A 19,833-nucleotide genomic window follows, 5' to 3' on the forward strand; every position below is an offset into this window, starting at 1 on the left:
TTTTTTCTGATGATACAGTCATTTTAGGTGCACTTTGTACATTAGTAAACCATAAACCAAGACTGCCTTTGTAATCCAGAGGGGGCTTTTGTTAACAGTTGAATGAACACTAAGTTAGTAGCCAGGCCGTGACTGGGTCAGTGTGACGTGCTCCTTACACACACACACACACACACACAAATGTTCGTGTTGATGCAGTGTTAAATGCGTTTGGTTGAGTCTGTCACACATACTGAAGACAGGCACTTCTGTAATTGTTGAGAAGTTGAAAATGTGCTAATTCGCCACAAATATTTTTTCCAGTCTCTGATTTGAAGCGTTTATTAAAGTATCTTAAACGTGCTTCTCAAACGTCATTTGTATGTTCTAATTTAATATTTTTTTACTCGGCCATGATAAAAAAGTTTATGTTTTGCTTTTAATGTTTCTTTACTTTTGCAGTTAGTTAGTAAGGCATCTGATCTCATCGTGAAATGATGGTGCCCTCTGCTGGAGACAGTATACACACACTGCTGTCATGCAACAGTGAACATGGACAGTATAACAGACGTACACTTAAAATAAAGTTTTGTACTGCAGTTTATTTCATGATACAAAGTACCTCACATAGTTTAACAAAACAGACGTGAACAGTGTCTGAGGATGTCCCAAATCTGCACACATTATAATTCAGAAGATGATAGTTCACATAAAAATTGACTCTTTGCAGCAATTATGTTCATTTCCAACACTTTCACTTTCATGTAACAAGTCAAAACAAATGGCAGAGGAAATTAAAAACAGCCATTTACAGGAAAAAAAAAAAAAGATTTACTGGATCTAATTAGGGAAAATCTCAGCAGAGTGATGGCTTTAGCCTCTGTAAGACATACAAACACCTCACGCTGGTCTCATAAAGTGGTTCCTGTGTTTCCACTTGGACACAATTGTTCTGCTCTGACGTGTTTGCACAAAGAATTCACTGTGTGGAGCGTTCATTCCCTCTGATGAAGTCAACACCAGCTGAGCTATGACTGAACATGTGGCAGGTAGCCAGGGAAGATGTATGCGTGTGTGTGTGTGTGTGTGTGTGTGTCTGCATGCCTGTAAGTTGACTACGAGCATGTTTTCTAAATGTGTTTGCAAGTACGTCGGGCAGAAGTGTGAAATGTGCGATTGTACCATGGTGTAAGGAGGAGGAAGCAGCAGCTGGTTAAAATTTGGCGTCTGTGCTGCGGCGTTTGAGCTTCTCTGGGTTGTTTGAAGCCATGTGGGAAAAGTCTCTGAAGATGTCGTGGTACGTTTCATCACCTGAAACAGACAAAATAAGACACGGGCATTAAAAGGTGACGTTATTTAGAATCCATTTTAAAATTAATACCATCTTTTTTTTTTGTAATTGTTGTGGCTTAATGTTTTTTTTTTCCTGTCTGAGCACAACGCTGCATCATTTTAAAGAGGACTCCACCAGCTATTTCCCGAACACATTAAGAGCTGTAGCCCTAAAGCAGGAAGCATGCGACTGGACATATACACACACACATTAGGGCATGCATGTGCATTTTACCTCTTAGTTCTCAGTCGGTGGCACACCGAGCAAGCGGTTGAGACCAGCTGGACATCTCGGCAGGCAGAAGGCAAAGGCACATGAGTGCACACGACAAAGACACAATGATAAAGCACAGCACATCAAATACTGACCAGCAGCTGTATCAGGCAGACAAAAAGCGTCACGTTTCCATTCCTTCATGAGTGTAAACTGAAGACGGCTCATACAAGAAACTTAACCAGAGTCTCCATCAGAGGACAATCACGAAAGAATGGACTTTGCAGCTTGAAATGGAGCCAAATGCAACAACAACAAAAAAAACCCCCACTGTTAACCTTATGCTCAAAGACTACAGCACAGAGCTGTTGAACTTGACAACGTGACACTCTGATAAATACAAACATGTGATTTATAACAGTGTAACAGCAACTGAGTTACTATTCACAGAATAGTGGGAGAAAATAGTTCCTGAGAACCAAATCCCAACACTGAATGTAGCTTACATAACTGGGCTTAGAAAAAAAAAAAAAAAAGAACACACACCTACACATTGAGACACACACATAAAAAAAAAAACACATAAATCCAGCTCACTATACACAAGTGTGTATAAAAATATCCAAGATGTACAATCAGCACTGTTATTGGTCTATTATACAGTATACACAGTACACACATGTTCCTAATGCTCAGTTACACAACTGCAATAAACTGGAAACACCCACATGTAGCGGTCTTAGTCTCCATTGACAAGGTATCTGGACATTTTGTGGGCTTCAAAGTGCAGCATGATGTGCGTTTGTAATTTAAAGTGCACGTGGACTCGTACGGTGATGAGAACGTTTCGCTTTCCTCTTTTTTTGGCTGATCAGTAACTGTGATTTCAGTTATGTCCTGTGCATTCGTACTGTTTGTAACACACATTTGATCATTTTGTTTTTTAATCTTACAATTGATGATGCGCGTTCCCTTGAATGATACATGTGGACGACCAGGATTGTTCCTCACATTACAGTGTTATATTAAATTATAGCCCAAACCCCACTAATCGTTTTGCCCACCAAGAGCCCAGCCACTTATGTGGTTCTTTATCGCCTGGAGACTCTTCCTGGTCTGAGCCAACCCACCCCCCGTCCCACCCAGTATCCCCCCAGATCCCTGCCCCCCCGAATGACCTGATTGGCCAAAGGCTCCGTCCATCTCTCGCATCTCTTTGTTCATTTTGGCGATCCGCAGCCTGAAAAGAGAGAAGGCTTGTTAGAAAAGCTGCTGTTGCAATGTTTCACGCGTCACTTTAAAGTTTCTCTTCACTGTGACACTCACAAAGTGACGATGTCGGCGTTGGCGTTATCCACAGCGATAGTTATGGGGTCTTTGTTGTTCTTGTCTCTGGCATTATAGTCAGCTCCTCGCTTCAAGAAGAGACAAACCAAACTGGGAGACAGAACAGAGACACGTGAAGAGTGAGACCACGAGTGTGTGCAGCTGATCACAGTCACCACGTCATAACATACTTTGAATTATAATCCAGCTTCAACATTTTCAGCAACAACTTAGGAACTTGCACACATGAACCAGGGTATACATTATACATTGGTTTCTCTCCTTTGCATCTATTCAAATATGAGATATGCGTCGTATCTCTCTTCATGTTTCCTCACACGGGCCAGAAATGCAAACATAATAAACAAGTAGTGCTTACTTCCTGGTTTTGTTCTTGAATTTATTGCATGTGACACATGTGGGAACAAGTAGAATCTATAAAGGAATCCGTCATCCAAGAGTTAAACACAATTTTAGGTTTAGAGCAAATTGAGTCCTACGCACATCAGCTTCTGCCTCAACCTCTGATTAGGAGCACATGGAGGACTTGAAATACTCAGCTCTACATTAGCGACATCTTCTTCCTTTGCAAATAAATAACCTTTGTCAAACTTGTCCAAGAATACAGAGTGGCACGGCTTTGAAATTAAAACATCTGACTGCATTAAGATGAATGATGCTGATATATGGAGCCATTAAAATGGTTTCAGCTTGTTTCTGGGCTCCAATGACCGAGATTTCCCACTTAACATAACAAAGAAATGTCATTCAGTCCGACAGGGTAAATAAGTTTAGCTCTGTTAATGGTTTCAGGCACTTTGCCTGAAGATTTAAATAGATTAGATTTAATTTGTCTGTCTGTTCTGGCATTTTAGTCTGAGACTCGGACTTGTGTTAAATTCTGAGTAGAAATTGAATTTGCATTGGTTAAAGCTTTTTTTGGAGTGTGTGGAAGGAGTAGACTGTAGGTGAAATGGAGCTTTTTAGTATCACTAGCACATAGCAACAGGTGTATTGCACAATTATTTCCATTTTGTCTGTGTGTCTGCATGTGAGTGGGGCTGTTAGAGGGAGTTTAGTCGCCTGTGGGAAGACGCATGTATGTGTCGTACCCAGTGTGACCCAGGATGGTGGCGTGGTGCAGCGGTCCTCTTCCATTGCTGTCCGCCTGGTTGACGTTGGCGCTGTTCTGCAGCAGGAACTCACAGGCTGCCAGAGCGTTCTGTTCGAAACACAAGAGCACGGGATTGCTTACATGTTTACTGGGGCTGGTTCAGTATATTTCATGCTTTTGTACCAGTGAATATTTCAACTATAAAGTGGACCATCGATGTTAACAACAGCTGAGTTCTGTCCTCACCGCTGACACGGCCTGTATCAACGGTGTGCTCGACTCCTCGGCCACGTTGACCCAGTTAACGTCAGCTCCATGGGCCAAAGCATCGGCCATGACAGGGAAATTCTGCAGGGCCGCTGATCGGTACAACAGCGCTCCGGGATGAAGGCCGCTCAGATCCTCTTCTTCCTCGTCCACATCTGAACAGAGAATAGGGTTAACTCATCTTTAGTTGGTTATTAGTTTGTTCAAGTCTGTAGAAACTCACTCTAAAATACTTTCAAGTTTGACAGTTCATGTTTATTTACACATGTTGTACCAGCTTGTTTTTCTAAAGTCACACATGAACATTCATCTGTGTCTGTGTGCGAGTGTTTTATGTCACCTTTGTGCACGCCTGTATTGTTCTTTTGAACAAGGTCACTGGGACTTAGCCCTGAGGAAAAGAGGGAGAGAGAGAGAGAGAGAGAGAGAGAGAGGCTTGTTACAGTTTATCCTGCTGACTACCACAACAACAGCACACGCACATGAAATCCAGCAGACTACGCCCTCACATTATCATCTTCTGCTGGATCACCAGGTCTGGGGATTGAGAGTGTGTGTGTGTGTGTGTGTGTGTGTGTGTGTGTGTGTGTGTGTGTGTGTGTGTGTTGCTGCTGTGTTGACATCAGCGGGAATAAGTGAGTGCTGAACGAGACGACACGTGTGAAACTAGCTGTGTTATCAGTGCTTTAATCGCTGGTTTCGCCTCTAGCCATCTCCTGACTCTCAGGATTTACCTGTGCCCCGAGGCAGGGTGGCTCGGTTCGGTTTGGGTTTGAGTGGCGGTCGCTCCACAGTCCGTTCCTGCACAGTTGAACGGTTCCTCCTGGCGCTGGATCGCCTCAGCGGGGGATTCCTGCCTATCTCAGGCAGCTTCTGGATAAACTTCTTCTCCACGTACTTCGACCTAATCCAGGACTCTTTGTCTCCTCTGTGGGACAGAAATGATAAATTAAAAAGAGCCTGCTTTGTCAGTGTGTTGCCAACTTTATTTGCTCCGAGTTTGACTCCACAACTTATTTAACACATCCTTTTGACTCTGGATGTTGTTAAATGAAGCAATACTGTAAATATAGTTTAAAGGACAGTTTAAAAAGTTCTTTACAGCTTAAAAACATTTAAATCCATGTTTAGCAGCTATGCACCACCAGGCATTGAGTCTGTTAAACAAAAAACAAACACACTCAATAAGAAATTAATATTTAAACTAAGAGAAAGACACTAAAATTAACCAAACAACGTAAGCTCAGACAGGACAAGAGTGAAAGCTCATGCTGCAGAGTGCATGCATTTCCGGAGGACACTTTAGTCACAACATTAACCAACTGTATCATCTACCTGGGGCACTTCCTGTCTGCTGTGACACAGAGAAAAGAGAACAGGAAGTCAAAAAGTAAGTCTAGAGAGAGTTGCTGATATAATATTTGTAAACCACACAGCACTTTGCACAGGGTAGATTTTTAAAACTCAGCCTCCGAATCACAGAGCTTCTCAGTGAACACGGGCTTTTTTTTTTTTAGCTGTGGAGACTTGAAGCTCATCTACTCACACAAATTAATCGTCGGCCAGTGTAAAAATATGCCGTGCACAGGAAGAATGAACCCCTTAATGTAATGGCTTCAATACAACAGCAGGAGGAGATTTACAGGTGCCTTATTTGGAAGACAAAGCAGGATAGGCAAAGAATAATCCCCAAATTCACTGTGTCATAGATAAATTGTCTATTTAATTAGTGCAATAAATAAAATTCTCAAAGCAATATTTTTCTATATATATATATTTGCACATAGTTTAATTCCACATCTTTTTATCTTTCGCTCATTTTATTTTCCCTCCAGCAGATTAATTTTTTCCATCAGCCATAAGGTTTATATTTGCCATTGTATGAAGAGCAGGCCTGATTTACTAAGATCCCAAATAGCCGCTGTTGAAAACTGCATTTTGGATGTTTTGAGGGTGGTCTACTAAGAAAAACTGCATGACTGACAACCAGTGCATTCATGTTGGAGTTGGTTGTATTGCGTGTAAACTGTTCCTCAGAATAAATTAATCAAATACCGAATACCGAGAGCATGTTGCCAACAACCTCAGTTATGAGACCGTTTGAATCACAAACAAGCTGAATATTCAAATCACATCGCGTGCGCTCCGTTTATGTATTTGCATTTTCTCCAGCTCTGTGCTTAAACTATTTAGTTTTGCGTTTCCACAGAGAGGAATGAAATTAAATTTAAAGTAGCAGCGGTGGAAATATCAGTAATAAAAAAAACTCCTCCACAGTCACAAAAGACGTTCTAAAACCTATTTTAAAAACTGAGTGGGACTTCCTGTGATGTGTAAACGAAACGTGTGTAAACCAAACAAAAATGAGTGCAATGCCCCTTTAACATCTGCACACGTGTGTTGACTGTGTGTACCTGGGACTGGTCGGGTGCGGCTTCTTGATGGTGATCTCATCAATACGGGCCTCGTAGATCCTGTTGATTACTGCGTTTCCTAATTCACACATCAACTTAAAAAAAGCACAAGAAGGTATTTTAGTGATATTTGAGTTAAGTTAAAGTAATCTATTACATAATGTGTCGCATAATCATTCATCTCCCTGGAACCCAGGAGGCTATAATGAGACGGTGTAGCAGGTTAGATTACCTTAATGAGCTCTGGCTCCCAGGAGTCGAGAGTGAGGGAGCGCACTTTAGAAAAATGGACTCCAAGGCTCCTGTTAACAAAAGGAAACCATAAAATCTCAAGTTTTAAGCCAAGTGTGTGTGTGTGCGTGTGTGTGTGTGTGTGTGTGTGTGTGTGTGTGTGTGTGTGTGTGTGTGTGTGTGTGTACCTGTGTATTCCTGAGCAGACAATACAAAGCGTGATGCCCAGATTGATGGAGGCCCAATCAGGACCGGGCTCTCCGCAGTCGCAGCACTGCCGGTTCCCCGGGATCGCCTGAATCTCATCCAGCGCCTTGGGGCCCTCGTTCTCCTGATCCACGCCTCCTCCTCCTCCACCTCCTCCCAAACAGCCCGCCGACACTGAGCTGCAGCGCTGTCTCTGATGACCACAAATACGGGAAAGAGAAGATGAACAACTTCCTGTTTAAGCTCCCACTGGTGCAGACAGAGAAGATAATGTGTGCGTAGGTGTGTATTCTCACTGGACTGTGTGGGTCCTCTCTGCGCTCCTGAAAAGCTGAGGCGATGCTGTTTTGGACGGCGCTGATCCACGCCTGCTGCTGCCTTTCCGAATCCGCCTGCAACAAGCAACACCTGCAAACACACAAAACGCACACGCTCTTCATTTCGGACAAATTCTCACCACCTCACGCCTACATACACAAGACGCTCTGATCCACTCAAACAAAAATCAAACACACGTCTGCATCAGTGCATGAATATGTGCACCCACACACACTCACTTTGATGGAGAGACCACTTCAAAGCAGAATCGTCTCTCATTTTCACTGCTGGGCTTGACTGTGCAGAGACGCAAGTCCTCCACCACAACTGTAGGCTGGTCCTGAAAGAGACAAGAAAAACATGCAGGTCAGACTGTGCATGTTTGCGTTTAAATACATCTCTGTCGCCTCTTTGGCTACACACGTGTATTGCATTTTAAAAACTGTGACATTATCAAAAATCTACCTTGAATTTCTTCTGATACACCAGCTGATTTTTTTGAATTGAAAACCAGCGCCTGAAGAAGAAGAAGGCAGCGTCTGTGATTGGAACCATTAAATGTCGCTCAAGCTGATAAGCTATTCATTTGACTTTTTGTAGTGACGTGCAGCAGCTGCTCTGTCTGAAGCATTTTCTGGGTAAACGTTTACCTGCTCCAGGTCTTAAAGGCGTTGCTGGCTCTCTTATACAGGTATCCCTCCATGGCGATCCCATTAGCTGCGTCAGCATTGAAATCCATGATGGAGTCATCATAGGACATGTCCTAGCAATGTTTAACATGGAGAGTTGTTGGTTCAAAGCAAATTTTGTAACTTAAAAAACCTTTCAAACATACAGGGAGGTGTAAAATCAGAGAGGCTCCCGTTTTAAGTGTTAACTTTTTGGAGATGCGTCACCTTTTTCTTGATCGCAGCGTGTCTTTGCTCCATGTCCCTCTTTTCTCTGGCAGCATTCAGGACAAACTGAGTGTTCTGTTAAAACAAAAACAGACACAAAATGTATGTATGTATGTAATGTTTGTTTCCTTCAGGATGGAACTAGTATTAGTATTATCAGTATAAAGGCATTTCAGCATGTTTGTACTTCTACAAATAAAACAAATAAAACAAACTCTTAACTAAAAATAGGTTAAATATCTGTTAATGTTAGAATATAATGTATATTTAAATGCATGCGAGGAGGACAGAAATTGTGCAAGATCAACAGGTTCGATGTAGGTTATCATCCCTGCAGACTCTTCAGGAAACAGGAATTAGGATGTGTTGAACATCCTGTGCCAAACTGAGAAACAACGTTGGTGGTTTCTCCTGTAGGGAGCCTGTGTGGTGGATCATCCCTCCCTGTTTCTCCCTCTCTCTCTCTGCATTATCTGCTTATGCTCATTCCCATCATTTCCTGTTGCTTTGTTATGGTTGGATTCAGCTACTGAATGCTGGCAAATCAATTTCCTGTTTGTTTTGCTCTTAATTTGGCAAAAGCACTCAACAATAGTACTGATGTACAAAGTTGTGCAAAGAAGTTGTGCAAATACTAAAGAAGCAGTCACACACTAACACACACACACTAACACACACACACACAGAGACGTGAAATATTTCCTGTTGTTGCTCACTTTTTCCTGTCGCGATGAGTGTAGTGTCGTACTGTGACTCTACAGCAGCACAGCTACAGCAGTTATTAACTTTGAGTTTGAGGATGAGAACCACTAATGTAAACCTTATGGTAGCTCCGTGAATAAATTAAAGAGAACATGCAGAGAAACATGCAAGTGCTTGACCCGCACACTTAATGTTTTTAGTTTGAGTTATCAAGTTATGTCAACTATGAACTGTGGTCATATGTCAATCAGGTGAAAATACAGTTCTCAAGAAGAAAATAAAACTAATGTAAAGTAATTATTTACAGCGAAGGAGATGCACTTCATTCCTCTCAAGCCTCCTCATCCTGAGCTACATCATTCATTCATCACCATCGTCGTCATTGTTTTGAGGGTAGTTTTGAATCGTAGGGTTTTTTTGTTCGTGTCACATCACTGACAGTCACACTGAGAGTTTAAAGTTACAAGTTTAAATAGCTTCAAGGACTATGTTTATACTGTTTGATGCTAAAGCCTGGAGTATTAGCTCAGCTTGGCAGAAACATTAACATCACAGTACAATGATAATACGTGCTGCATTTTGTATCTAAGAATAACATCTGAGCAAATATCACTGTTCACCACAAGTTCACTCAGAAATACATGTCACTGATATGGGAAACACCCAGACAGCAACATCCTCTACAGCCTGGGGACTGTTCACTACACCTAAAGCATACGTTCTGTGCTCCACTTTCAACATTCCCCCACGTTCAAACACCTTCTGAATGGTGTCGACACCTTACACGACTGTTAGAGGAGTTGTGACGCAAAGGAAATTAAATCAGCCGAGGCTCAAAGAAGCAGTTACCTCTGCACTCGTCTTCTGTCGAAACTCTTCCAGCTCGGACAGAGACTGGTGCCCGTGTTGGAAGAGCTGAGCCTGGGCTTCCATCATCGACAGCATCTGATAGAAAACAAAAAACAGCACTTAAGATATCCTTTAAGTTGTCCTTTATGATATGTACTTATATAGTGCATTTGTGAACTCACTGCCGTCAGGATGTCTGTCTTCTTCTTGGCTTCAATCACATTAATCTGAAACAGAAGGAAGCACTAGTTTCAGAAACTGGTTATGTTTCCATAACCAAAAATCCACTGGCTAGTTAAACCGCTGGGAGCCACAACCACAAGCCTGGGGAGAAGCCCCAAGACAAACATGTTATCATTGAAAACAGCAAAGCAACAATCAGACCTGGATCCACTATTTATAAGACTTACTCTGCTTCATGTTTCCCTATGAGGCATTGTTGGGTTTCAGGCTGTTTAGCCTGCTGGGAGGTATTTAAATATCTTCTGGATCATTGATACAACAATAATCCTCACGTCTAAGTTGGAGTTTTTCATGCACACACAGTGACTCATTCGTTCTCACCTCCAGTACGTAGTCCAAGGCCCCAGAGCGAAAGGCCTTGCGTGCGTTGACCAGAGCGTTAGTCGCCTCGTCCACCTCATGCTGCTTCCCCCGTGGGGCCTGAGCGTTCCTCACCAGCGCCCCCTCCAGGGCTTCGCTGCTGCGCTCAAACTCCTTGCGCACATCCTTGAACCGGCGAACATCTCTGCAGCAAAATAAAAGTTATGGTTTCACTGTGCTGCTCGTGTGGATATTTAACCTTTATCAGGCAAATACGTGAAATTTAGCTGTTTAACTACAGATAAGACATATTCTAATATTTTACTGTTTCTGTATAAAAGCAGAACCATGTTACGTGGGCTGGGTCTAGGACATGAAGAATAATGAAGATAATAAAAGAGGAAATAACAGGCTGTTCTTCAAGGTTTTCTTGATTATTAATCAGCTCATTTGAAGACTTTTAACCTACTGTGGCACCATGTACCATGTATATATATGTATGTATAGAGAGAGAGAGAATTACTAAACGTACTGGATTTAACCACAATCTGTGTCACTGAACTAAAATTCCATCTAATGACTATTGTCACATGCCCTCTCTCTCTCATCTCATGTACCGTATCATTCACGGTAACGGGAACAGGCTTCGGGACTAAGTATGAGGAGAAGGAAAATGAAACATCATGAGCCTCGAGTATTTATTTCATGTGGTGTGCTAATGGTTGGCAGACATGCAGGCGGGTGAGTCACTCTGAAGAAGGTGGCCGGGCGCATTGCTGCTGGTGGGAGAGAGGCACCGACAACAAAAAGGATGAGATGAAACAAACAAGAAGCTCGCTCACTCTTTCACAAAGGTCTGCAGCTTCGTCTTGACTGACTTCTGTGTGGTGTCAATCACATCCTACAAGGTGACAGGAGTCACAGACAGATATGTTACCATACATAGCCGTTAAATGTCAAACGCAGCATGTTACGCAGCGTGCTGCCGCCTTGTTTGACCACATAGTGCAGCTGATAAGGCTCACAACCAGAATGGAAACTGTGTGCAAAGGCAGTGAATGAAAAGCCCAGACAGACTCACCTCCTGTGCATCTAAGATGATAGACAGCTTTTTGGAAAATTTATCCAAACACTCCTACAGCACAGACATTTTGAATTAGACTTTGCATTTTATCAAACTTGACAAACAATTCAATGTAGATTTTTTCATAACAACCCTCTTTGTTTAATATTATGATGCAGTGTTACCAAGTGATAACAGTGCAATTCAGTCAAATATGACTCATTCGTGTTACATAAACCAAACGAAGATCTTCCAAAGCTATAAAAACATTTCCTTTGTATACATGTGTCACCATAATAGAGGAAAAGCTTCAACGCTACTTTAGAGATAACACAAGTGTATAAATAACTTCCTGACACGTGGTTTGCTCCTCTCACCTCCATCATCTTGTCCCCAGAGCACTGGTGTCCCAGCTCTCGGAGGCCGTTGACGAAGCTCTTGCTGGTCTGGCAGTAGGCTCTGCCCGCGTCCAGCATGGCCTGACATTGTTTCACAAGCTGCAGGACACAAACATGCAACACTGTGGTCAGTGGGGAGCCAGTTATAGTTAAAGTTGTCAACTTTTGAGTTTAACAAAGACAAATGCAAATCTTTACAGATATACAAGATGAAAGCTACTACTAAATTAACACTAGTATCATTTTTCACCACATGTATGAAGTAGAAGAAGCTTCATGTGCAGGAGTTTTCAACTTATTGAACTCGGAACTGTGTCAATGGAAATGAAATGAAACATGTTTTAATTCATATAATTAACACTTGAGTCTCTGTGAGTCACTGGTTAGTGAAAGGTAGCTTAAGATGAAGATAAAATGAGACATTTGTTCAGGGAAATAGACGTCACACCACAAAATCTACTCTCCGTCCCTGTGATCTACCACTGACCCGTTACTGGCTGCAGTGGGTACTGTTTAGCCTGTTCGGCAGCAGTTAAATGAGCCGACATTCCTCTTGCCTCTTGCTCCCCACGTAGCTTTGTTGTAACTCAGACTGCTTCTTACTGTGACTGTGCTGAGTTTGGTTCACCCAGCGTCAGACTGATAATCAACAGGAAGAACTGAAAACATCTCTGTGGTTGTGCACAGTTTATAATGTTCATCAGTGTCTTTGTAACATCAGCATTCATACAGATACAGCGGGACGTATGATGAGACGCAGCGCGTCAACTGGACTTTTTTTGAACATTTTAACATGTCACAGTAAATTTCATTCAGCTGCTTCAGTTTCAGAACATTTCAACAGAGCAGAGGAATCGACACTGTCGTTAGTGTCACGTGTTATTTGTCGCCTATAAAGCAATTCTGATAGAAACCTACCTCTTCAGGTAAACTTTATTTGATTAAATTTTTAGTGTGACCAGTCAAAAGCATTTTGTGAGACACATAAAGCAGATTTAATGGTGTGTTGATAGCATAGAAAAACCTATGGTCATATTATAAAACAGGTTTTACTGCTCTACAGAATATAAAATAGCTAAAATTACTTTTACCAGTAATAAAAATCCACCTGGAGCCTGGATCTATGTAAACTGTATTCAACCAGCTGTATTCAAAGCATTCAACCACAAATCGATAATTCTAGTTTTTATATTATTATATCTATTACTGCCACCACAATCTGAACCGTTTCTGGTCGAAACATCATTTTAATTCTCTCTGGGAATCGTGCATGTTAGAGCATGATCCCATGAAGCAGAACCAAACCAACTGGATTACTGATTCTCATTTCTCTTCTATCTAAACTCGTGTGAGGCGTGGAACAAGTAATATTTCTGTTTCTGTTTCTTCCTCTGACAGTGAGGTCAGAGTTCACTACAGTGCACGAACACTGATGCAGGTACAAAGTCAGGTTTTTCGCTCAGAGGTAGTTAGTAAAACTTGCCTGAGGGACTTGAACCCAGTTAGTGAATTTTTTCTAAATGACGACGCTTCCGTGTAGCACACATGTACATCAATGTGTCACCTACACAGTATTTATAGCTTCTATTAGTTTATTCATCAAGAGTAAAAGCTGCTGGGATATAAAGAGAATGACAGGGTATTTTAATTTATACATAGTCAGGAGCATCAGGGAACAGAAATGCAGCATGTGACCTGCCTAGTAAATAGATCTGAAACTGTAACAAACACACACAGCGTAGAGTAAGGATTGTAACGCTGAAGCAGAACAATCTGTAGTTCTCTCAGAAACAATATGATAGGGAAGCAACACCCGCAACTACTTCCTGCTCATTGTCAGGTGAAAAATACCTCAACCACCGCCGCCCACCTCTCACTTCACTGCCTCCTCACATGAAGGGCATGTGTCTAACAGTGACTTGGACGACACACGTCTGAAAGTAGAGCAGTGACTCGGTGTGGTGCTGCAGAAGTGTGTGTAGGTGCTTCAGTCTCACCTTGTCCAATCGCGTCTCAAGTTCACTCACTTCGTTTTGCACGACTTCGATGTCGGCTCTGAAACGGACACAAACACGCAGAGAACCACACATGAGATGTCATGACGGTGTCAAAGGTCAATAAATGTTCACCAAACATGCAACATAGATAAACAGATAAAATTTCACCTTAGGGAGAAAAATCACAGCTGGACAAAATGAAAGTTGATTGAAACTTGATCAGTCAATAAGATAAACACCTCATTGATGTCGCTGCAAATTCACCTTGAGTTCTGGAAATTTTCAAACAACTTTGTGACATTTTTTAGATTGCATGTGCATATTTCTACATCACAAGAACAGGTACCGATTTTAGTGCTGCACAGGCTGTGAAATGCATGTTTTCGTATGCAGCTCAGCACATATCATCACCAGATCTTTTGGCAACAGAAATGTTATGTATATATATTTATAAATGGTTTTTTTTTTTATTATTTATGGTTAAACATGGTTAAAAAGGAAATTCATTAAGGTTGACTATGCAACATCTTCTTAATAAATACATAGAATCATTCTGATGCAATAGACCACATCTTTGACATGCGCCGCTGCTTCCTGTGCGTTCTGTGACTCTTCAGCATCTTTTTAAACTCGCTTCTTTGTCATTTAACAGGGTATTTTGGGGGGATTTTTAGAAACATTGTGATCTTGAGCATCATTTTTATGCTGTGCGGTCCTGCAGGAGCTGAAAAGCTGAAAACAGACTGATGTAGACCTTGAAGGAAACATCCCGATCAGATGCTTGTGTGAAAGTAGCTAATGGAGTTTTGTTTTTGAGCACAGGGGTCGGGGCCTTTCCAGACATGTGTGCACAAAAGCGTCTCAGAACTCCTGTGCATGGCTAGTTTTCTGGTGCGACAGTCAGTCACTCTTTCTGCCTCCTATCTCTTCTCAAACCAACAGTTCAGCCATGTGGTTTCCGCTGCCTTCCACCAACAGTACAGAGAGGCAGAGAGAGAGAGAGACAGAGGAAGAAAAAAAAAAAAAAAAGCAAGAGAGAGAGCGAGAAAGACAAGGGCTTGGACAGACAGTAGCTGTTTGTGCGTCTATGTTTGTCAGAGTAGGGATGTTTGAATCAAAGTCTGAGGTCACGTCCTCTTGAAATGACAGGTCAGCTGTGCAGATGAAGGAAGAAAAGAGAAAAGTAAAGCACGAGAAACAATCCTGATCATGTGTCTCTCTGCTAGTGTCTCAGTTTTCAGATGCCTCAGAGACAGAGAGCAAGAAGGCAAATTAAGAGCCGAGTTTCCGCCGTGGTTCTCCCCACAGAAAACTTGCTTCCTGTCTCTCCTGTTGATCACCTCAGCACATCTCGCCTCACTTCCTGCTGCCCTCCCGCCCCCCTGTTACTTAGCAACAGGAGGCAGCACACCGAGTAGCTGTCCCATGCTATCTGTGCAGTTTTTTTTTTTATTTGTCGTGTTGTGTGTTTTCCGTCACATTCTTTGTTTATCTGTGTGATTGATTGGGTTGTTTGCGTGTGCGATAATTTGAGCTTTCCTTCTTCTTTTCCTTCCCCGTCCGTTGTTCCTTCCCTCTGCTTCTGAGCTTGACACGAGGCCTCACCACAGCAGCTGCCCTAACTCAAACTTTCCACCAGTGTACAAGCCTCATAAATTAAACATGGGCAACAGAGAGAAGGAGAGAGGACTGAAATATGTCAGATCAGCTGGATGAGTTGACACCAACCAACTGTGAGTCAGGCACCGTGCCAGAAACTGTCAGGGCACACCCAGGCTCTGCTTGACTCTTTAGAGCTGCTTGCAAAACCAACTTAGTGACACTTCCCATTTGATTACGCCAGATGCTGATCACTGGTATCATTGGTGACGCACAGCAGAACTGCTACAAACACAGCTTGGTTATATTTACAGGCACGCAGATAATGAAGGCTTCAAGAGTTTATGCTCAACTCTTTGCATAGTTCCTATCAAATGTCAAACAAATTGCCTTCGCTCTTGAATGAATGTCGAGTTTCCAGGACTCATTACAGCCTCTTGTAGTTCAATGACACATCAGAAACAGACCAGCACATGGGTTCAAGACCTCAGATCAGTGGTTTGTGGCCTGCAGGGTTACATCCAGTATCTCTGACCCCAGCACTGTCAATAACATGACATGGCTTGGCCTATGCCCCTGAGGGACAACTGATGTTGAGCATCAGCAGCTCAAACTGACTGAAATGATGTTTCTGGAGTGTGAAAAGCCACATAAAGGAGAACACATGCCAAAGTAGCCTACACAGCTTTTCATTTCAGGAGGGTTTATCTCCCTCTTTGGAGAACTTTTACACTCCAGAAGCCAAAATAACAATAAGTATTTTATCATGTATTTCTGCTGAGTGTGCGTAATAACGCACAGGTGAGACTTTTACCTGAAGCGTGGAGAGTCTTTTAAACATTCCTCAAAGTCCAGCTTGACTGTCATCCCTCCTCTTTACTGCAGATCACACAAATACTTCTGTAAGTCTCTGAATCCTCACTTGAGGTGGAGGTGCACTGGAAAAAAACAGAAATCTTCTCGCTTTTAACGCTCCACATCGGCAGCCTCGACCATTTTTCTAGTCCGAGTTTCTTTTTGTTTTGTTTGTTTTTTTTTTCTCCTCTCTTTCTCTTTCACACGTATAATTTGTATTCCTCACGCAGCTCTCGTCCTGCCCGGTTTCTCTTTCTCGAAGGGACACCGTGTGCCTGATCTGTCGCACATCCGAGCCAAAAGGCGACTTGTCACCACTTATGAATGAACGCGGGGGGTGTCGGTGGCGTTATGACCATCTTATCCGGTAAATGCAAAGCGAAGATGGTCCGTGTTGGAGCTGTACAACCCCGGTTTAAAGTATCCTTATTGATCAGGGCGGGTCGATAATCCCAAATGAATACGATTTAAAGTAGATGTCAGCCTGCGTAGTGGATGCAGACTTGTTCCCCAGGGTGCAGACTGGAGTCCTTCCCTCTCTCTCTCTCTTCTCTCTTACTCTCACTATCTCTCCACACACACACACACACACACACACACACACGAGGTCCAACCCCCATCTCACCATTTCCGTGTTTGTTACTCATGGTACACCATGGTTTCAAGTAGGAAACTACACAACTTACATGTCTGACTATAAAGTCTTTAACTAAATGTTACAAGCCGCATCAAAGTCAGATCAGTCAGCTCTATTTATCCATCATGTTGTTCTGATATTTGATTTCATGACACACAACAGACTGTGTGGAATATTTCTCCCTCTCACTGAGTTTCCTCTGTTGCTTTGTGTATTCAGCTTTTCAGTTTCAGTGAACTGTGGGCTTCACATACAGAGACTGGGTGTGTAATCTCGTCTAGCAACCTCGTCTGTTTTGTTTTGGTTGAGGTGTAGAAGAGAACTGACACTAAAACAAAATATGAAGGCAATAAATATGAGATTAAGAGAAAATAATAATTAATATTAAGAGAAAATATGATATACATCATATAGCTAAGGCTTATTAACTGAGAAGATTAAAGACTATGTAAGATAACGATGACATACCATTGCAGTGTTGGATCAGCCTGGAACTATTTTAATTCAATATTTCCTTCTAGTAAGTTTCATTTTGGACTTATTTTAAAAGTATCGTCTCGTATTTTGACTTAGAAAGTCACATTTCTGACTTCTCATTATTTAAAATTGTATATTTTGTTTTTTATTTGCCATCTCAAACTTTGAATTATTGTTTTTTTTTTTTATTTCTGTTTAATAATCAATCTGGGTGGCATTTCTTACTTTCACTTAATAAAATATTAATATTAATAATATTATTAATATTTTAAGACATCTAAAGTTGTTTTCTTTGACTGACAGTCTAAAAACTCCTAAAATTAGAAAAGGGCTCCTTTTTGATTTTATGACCTCAACAACCTGTCCTGGATAACTTTAACCCAGTATTGTGTGTATGCTATACAGACTGTTTTACAGCCTACGTCATGATAACGTTTCGGTGTCAGCTAGAGGCAAAATAAGGGAAAATAGGAGGCAAACCCGTGACTTCATCCTACTTCATTTGCTGAAAGAATCCTATTTCTGTGTCACTGGGTGCCAAAATTGAAGTAAAACATGAAGTTTTATCTTCCCAGCTGCTACTGCCACTAAAAAAGTAACGACAACTAGGGTTAATAGACTGAGACAAAGTTAAATATTGTCTCTGCTGTAGTTTGTTATGTGAAAATGGAAAACTTAAAGGATTAACATTAGGTGATTTCTCTCAAACTTTATATAACCTTGTGTCCAGAGTAGTCAGCCGCAAACAGCTGGCTAACTTTCCCTAAAAGAGTTGGCTAATGCGGTAATGTGAAGGTTACAAGTAAAATAAAATGGTATTTTATTCAGATGGTGTCAAAATAAAAGCAGCCAGTGTTTCCTCCAGCTATGCCCCGCCCACCGAAATACGTCTAAGTGTAAAATGTTATAACGAAGGATTTTTTTAGAGTGCAAGTCAAAAATAAGACAATGAAAATAAAAATAAACATAGTTACTCAAACATCACAGAGTGTTAGAGTAACAGTACGTTAATAATAAGAGATAAGATAAGAGTCACAAATACTACTAGTACAAAATGTGAGATTTTATTTCTAGTCTCATTCAGTTCTGGCAGAAAGTGTCACAACAAAAAAAAATGTTGCGCAACATGAAAGAAGCAACAGCACGTTGTCATCATCACCACAAACACAAAGTGTGATTACAGCAGCTCAACAGTTTGTGCTCTTGAGTTTTCTGTCCACAATATATATCCATCCATCTATCTATCTATCTATCCATCTATCTATCTATCTATCTATCTATCTATCTGGTGATGTGTTTGTCTCCCCCTGCTGCTTCCATGGCCTGACTAGTTCATTTGAACAATGCGACTAGACGCTTATCTTTCTGTCCTTTATTCCCCGGGTATCTGCACTAATCATGTATATCTATATTTTTTGTCTTTGTGCCACTGATTTTAAATCTCAGCTATCTTTTCTCACGCGTCACGGAAAGGGCGTAGTTAAGTGTGTGTTGTTGCTAAGTTGCTTCATCAAAATAAATACCCCAGAGATGTTCCCTCAGGAAATTTGTAATAACCTGTATTTACAATGATGCCATTCATCAAACACATGACAACTGAATGTGGGCAGAAAAAAAAAACAAAAAAACAAAAACAAAAAAAAAACAAACAAAAAAAAACCCCCCCAAAAAAACAGACTACAACGAAAAAAATCAACTCACTTAGCTTTTTAAGAACTTTATATCTACCATTAGTTAGTAATCATTTATTATTTAGTACAATGATTTTGTATTTTCCCCATGTCCTCAGCTTCCCTTAGCTAAGTAGCTCTTCCTTGAGCGCAGGAGCTCAGCGCTCCGCCAAAAATGGGGGCGTGTGCGTAAATTGCGCGCACAGAAATCCCAGCAGAGACGGACAAACAGGACAGACGGTCAGTTCGGAGAAAGGAATAAAACATCGGACCATGTAAAACTTGGCCACTCGACAGGTTCTTATTTGTCTTTGAAGGGAGATCCCCTACGCATCTGTCCAAGTGTTAAACCAGACCCAATGGAATCTGTTACATCCGGTAGGTTTTAAAAATAAAGGCCCGACCTGCAGCGAAGAGGTGGTTTTATGTCCAATCTACAGAATTATTATTATTAAGCAACTCAGGACTGGGAGGTTAACATCGACTGTAACTAAAGTCAACTGAATATCAACTGAAGAATAAACTGGAACAGGTGGTGTTTTATTATTTTAACCATATGCACCATATAAATGTTCAGTAAAACCACTAAAATGTTATTAGAACTATATTCTGGGTGCAGTTTGGTGAGTTAGGGGTTAAGGTGTTGACAAAACCCATCAGTTAATGTCCATCTAAAGATCTTTGCCCTTTTCTCTGACCACATTTACTCTCTGCTGTCAGCTAATAAAAAGGCATAAAATGCCCC

The 19,833-nt window shown here is 41.5% G+C and overlaps 1 protein-coding gene across 1 annotated transcript; it reads right to left on the reverse strand.

Moving 5' to 3' along the window:
* Window positions 1–561: 561 nt before the first annotated feature.
* acap1 (ArfGAP with coiled-coil, ankyrin repeat and PH domains 1) lies at window positions 562–16,866 on the reverse strand. Its single transcript, XM_026352396.1, has 23 exons — window positions 16,264–16,866; window positions 13,851–13,908; window positions 11,833–11,952; window positions 11,474–11,527; window positions 11,235–11,293; window positions 10,414–10,597; window positions 10,032–10,076; window positions 9,850–9,945; window positions 8,299–8,373; window positions 8,053–8,165; window positions 7,868–7,919; window positions 7,642–7,742; window positions 7,381–7,492; window positions 7,066–7,277; window positions 6,879–6,948; window positions 6,647–6,741; window positions 4,967–5,160; window positions 4,573–4,623; window positions 4,212–4,387; window positions 3,964–4,073; window positions 2,852–2,962; window positions 2,704–2,765; window positions 562–1,290 (listed from the first exon to the last, which is right to left on the reverse strand). Exons 1-23 carry the CDS (start codon window positions 16,314–16,316, stop codon window positions 1,193–1,195), a joined length of 2,301 nt encoding a protein of 766 aa, XP_026208181.1. The 5' UTR covers window positions 16,317–16,866; the 3' UTR covers window positions 562–1,192.
* Window positions 16,867–19,833: the final 2,967 nt, after the last annotated feature.

The sequence above is a fragment of the Anabas testudineus genome, chromosome 18 (assembly GCF_900324465.2).
Source record: "Anabas testudineus chromosome 18, fAnaTes1.2, whole genome shotgun sequence".
NCBI classification, from domain to species: domain Eukaryota; kingdom Metazoa; phylum Chordata; class Actinopteri; order Anabantiformes; family Anabantidae; genus Anabas; species Anabas testudineus.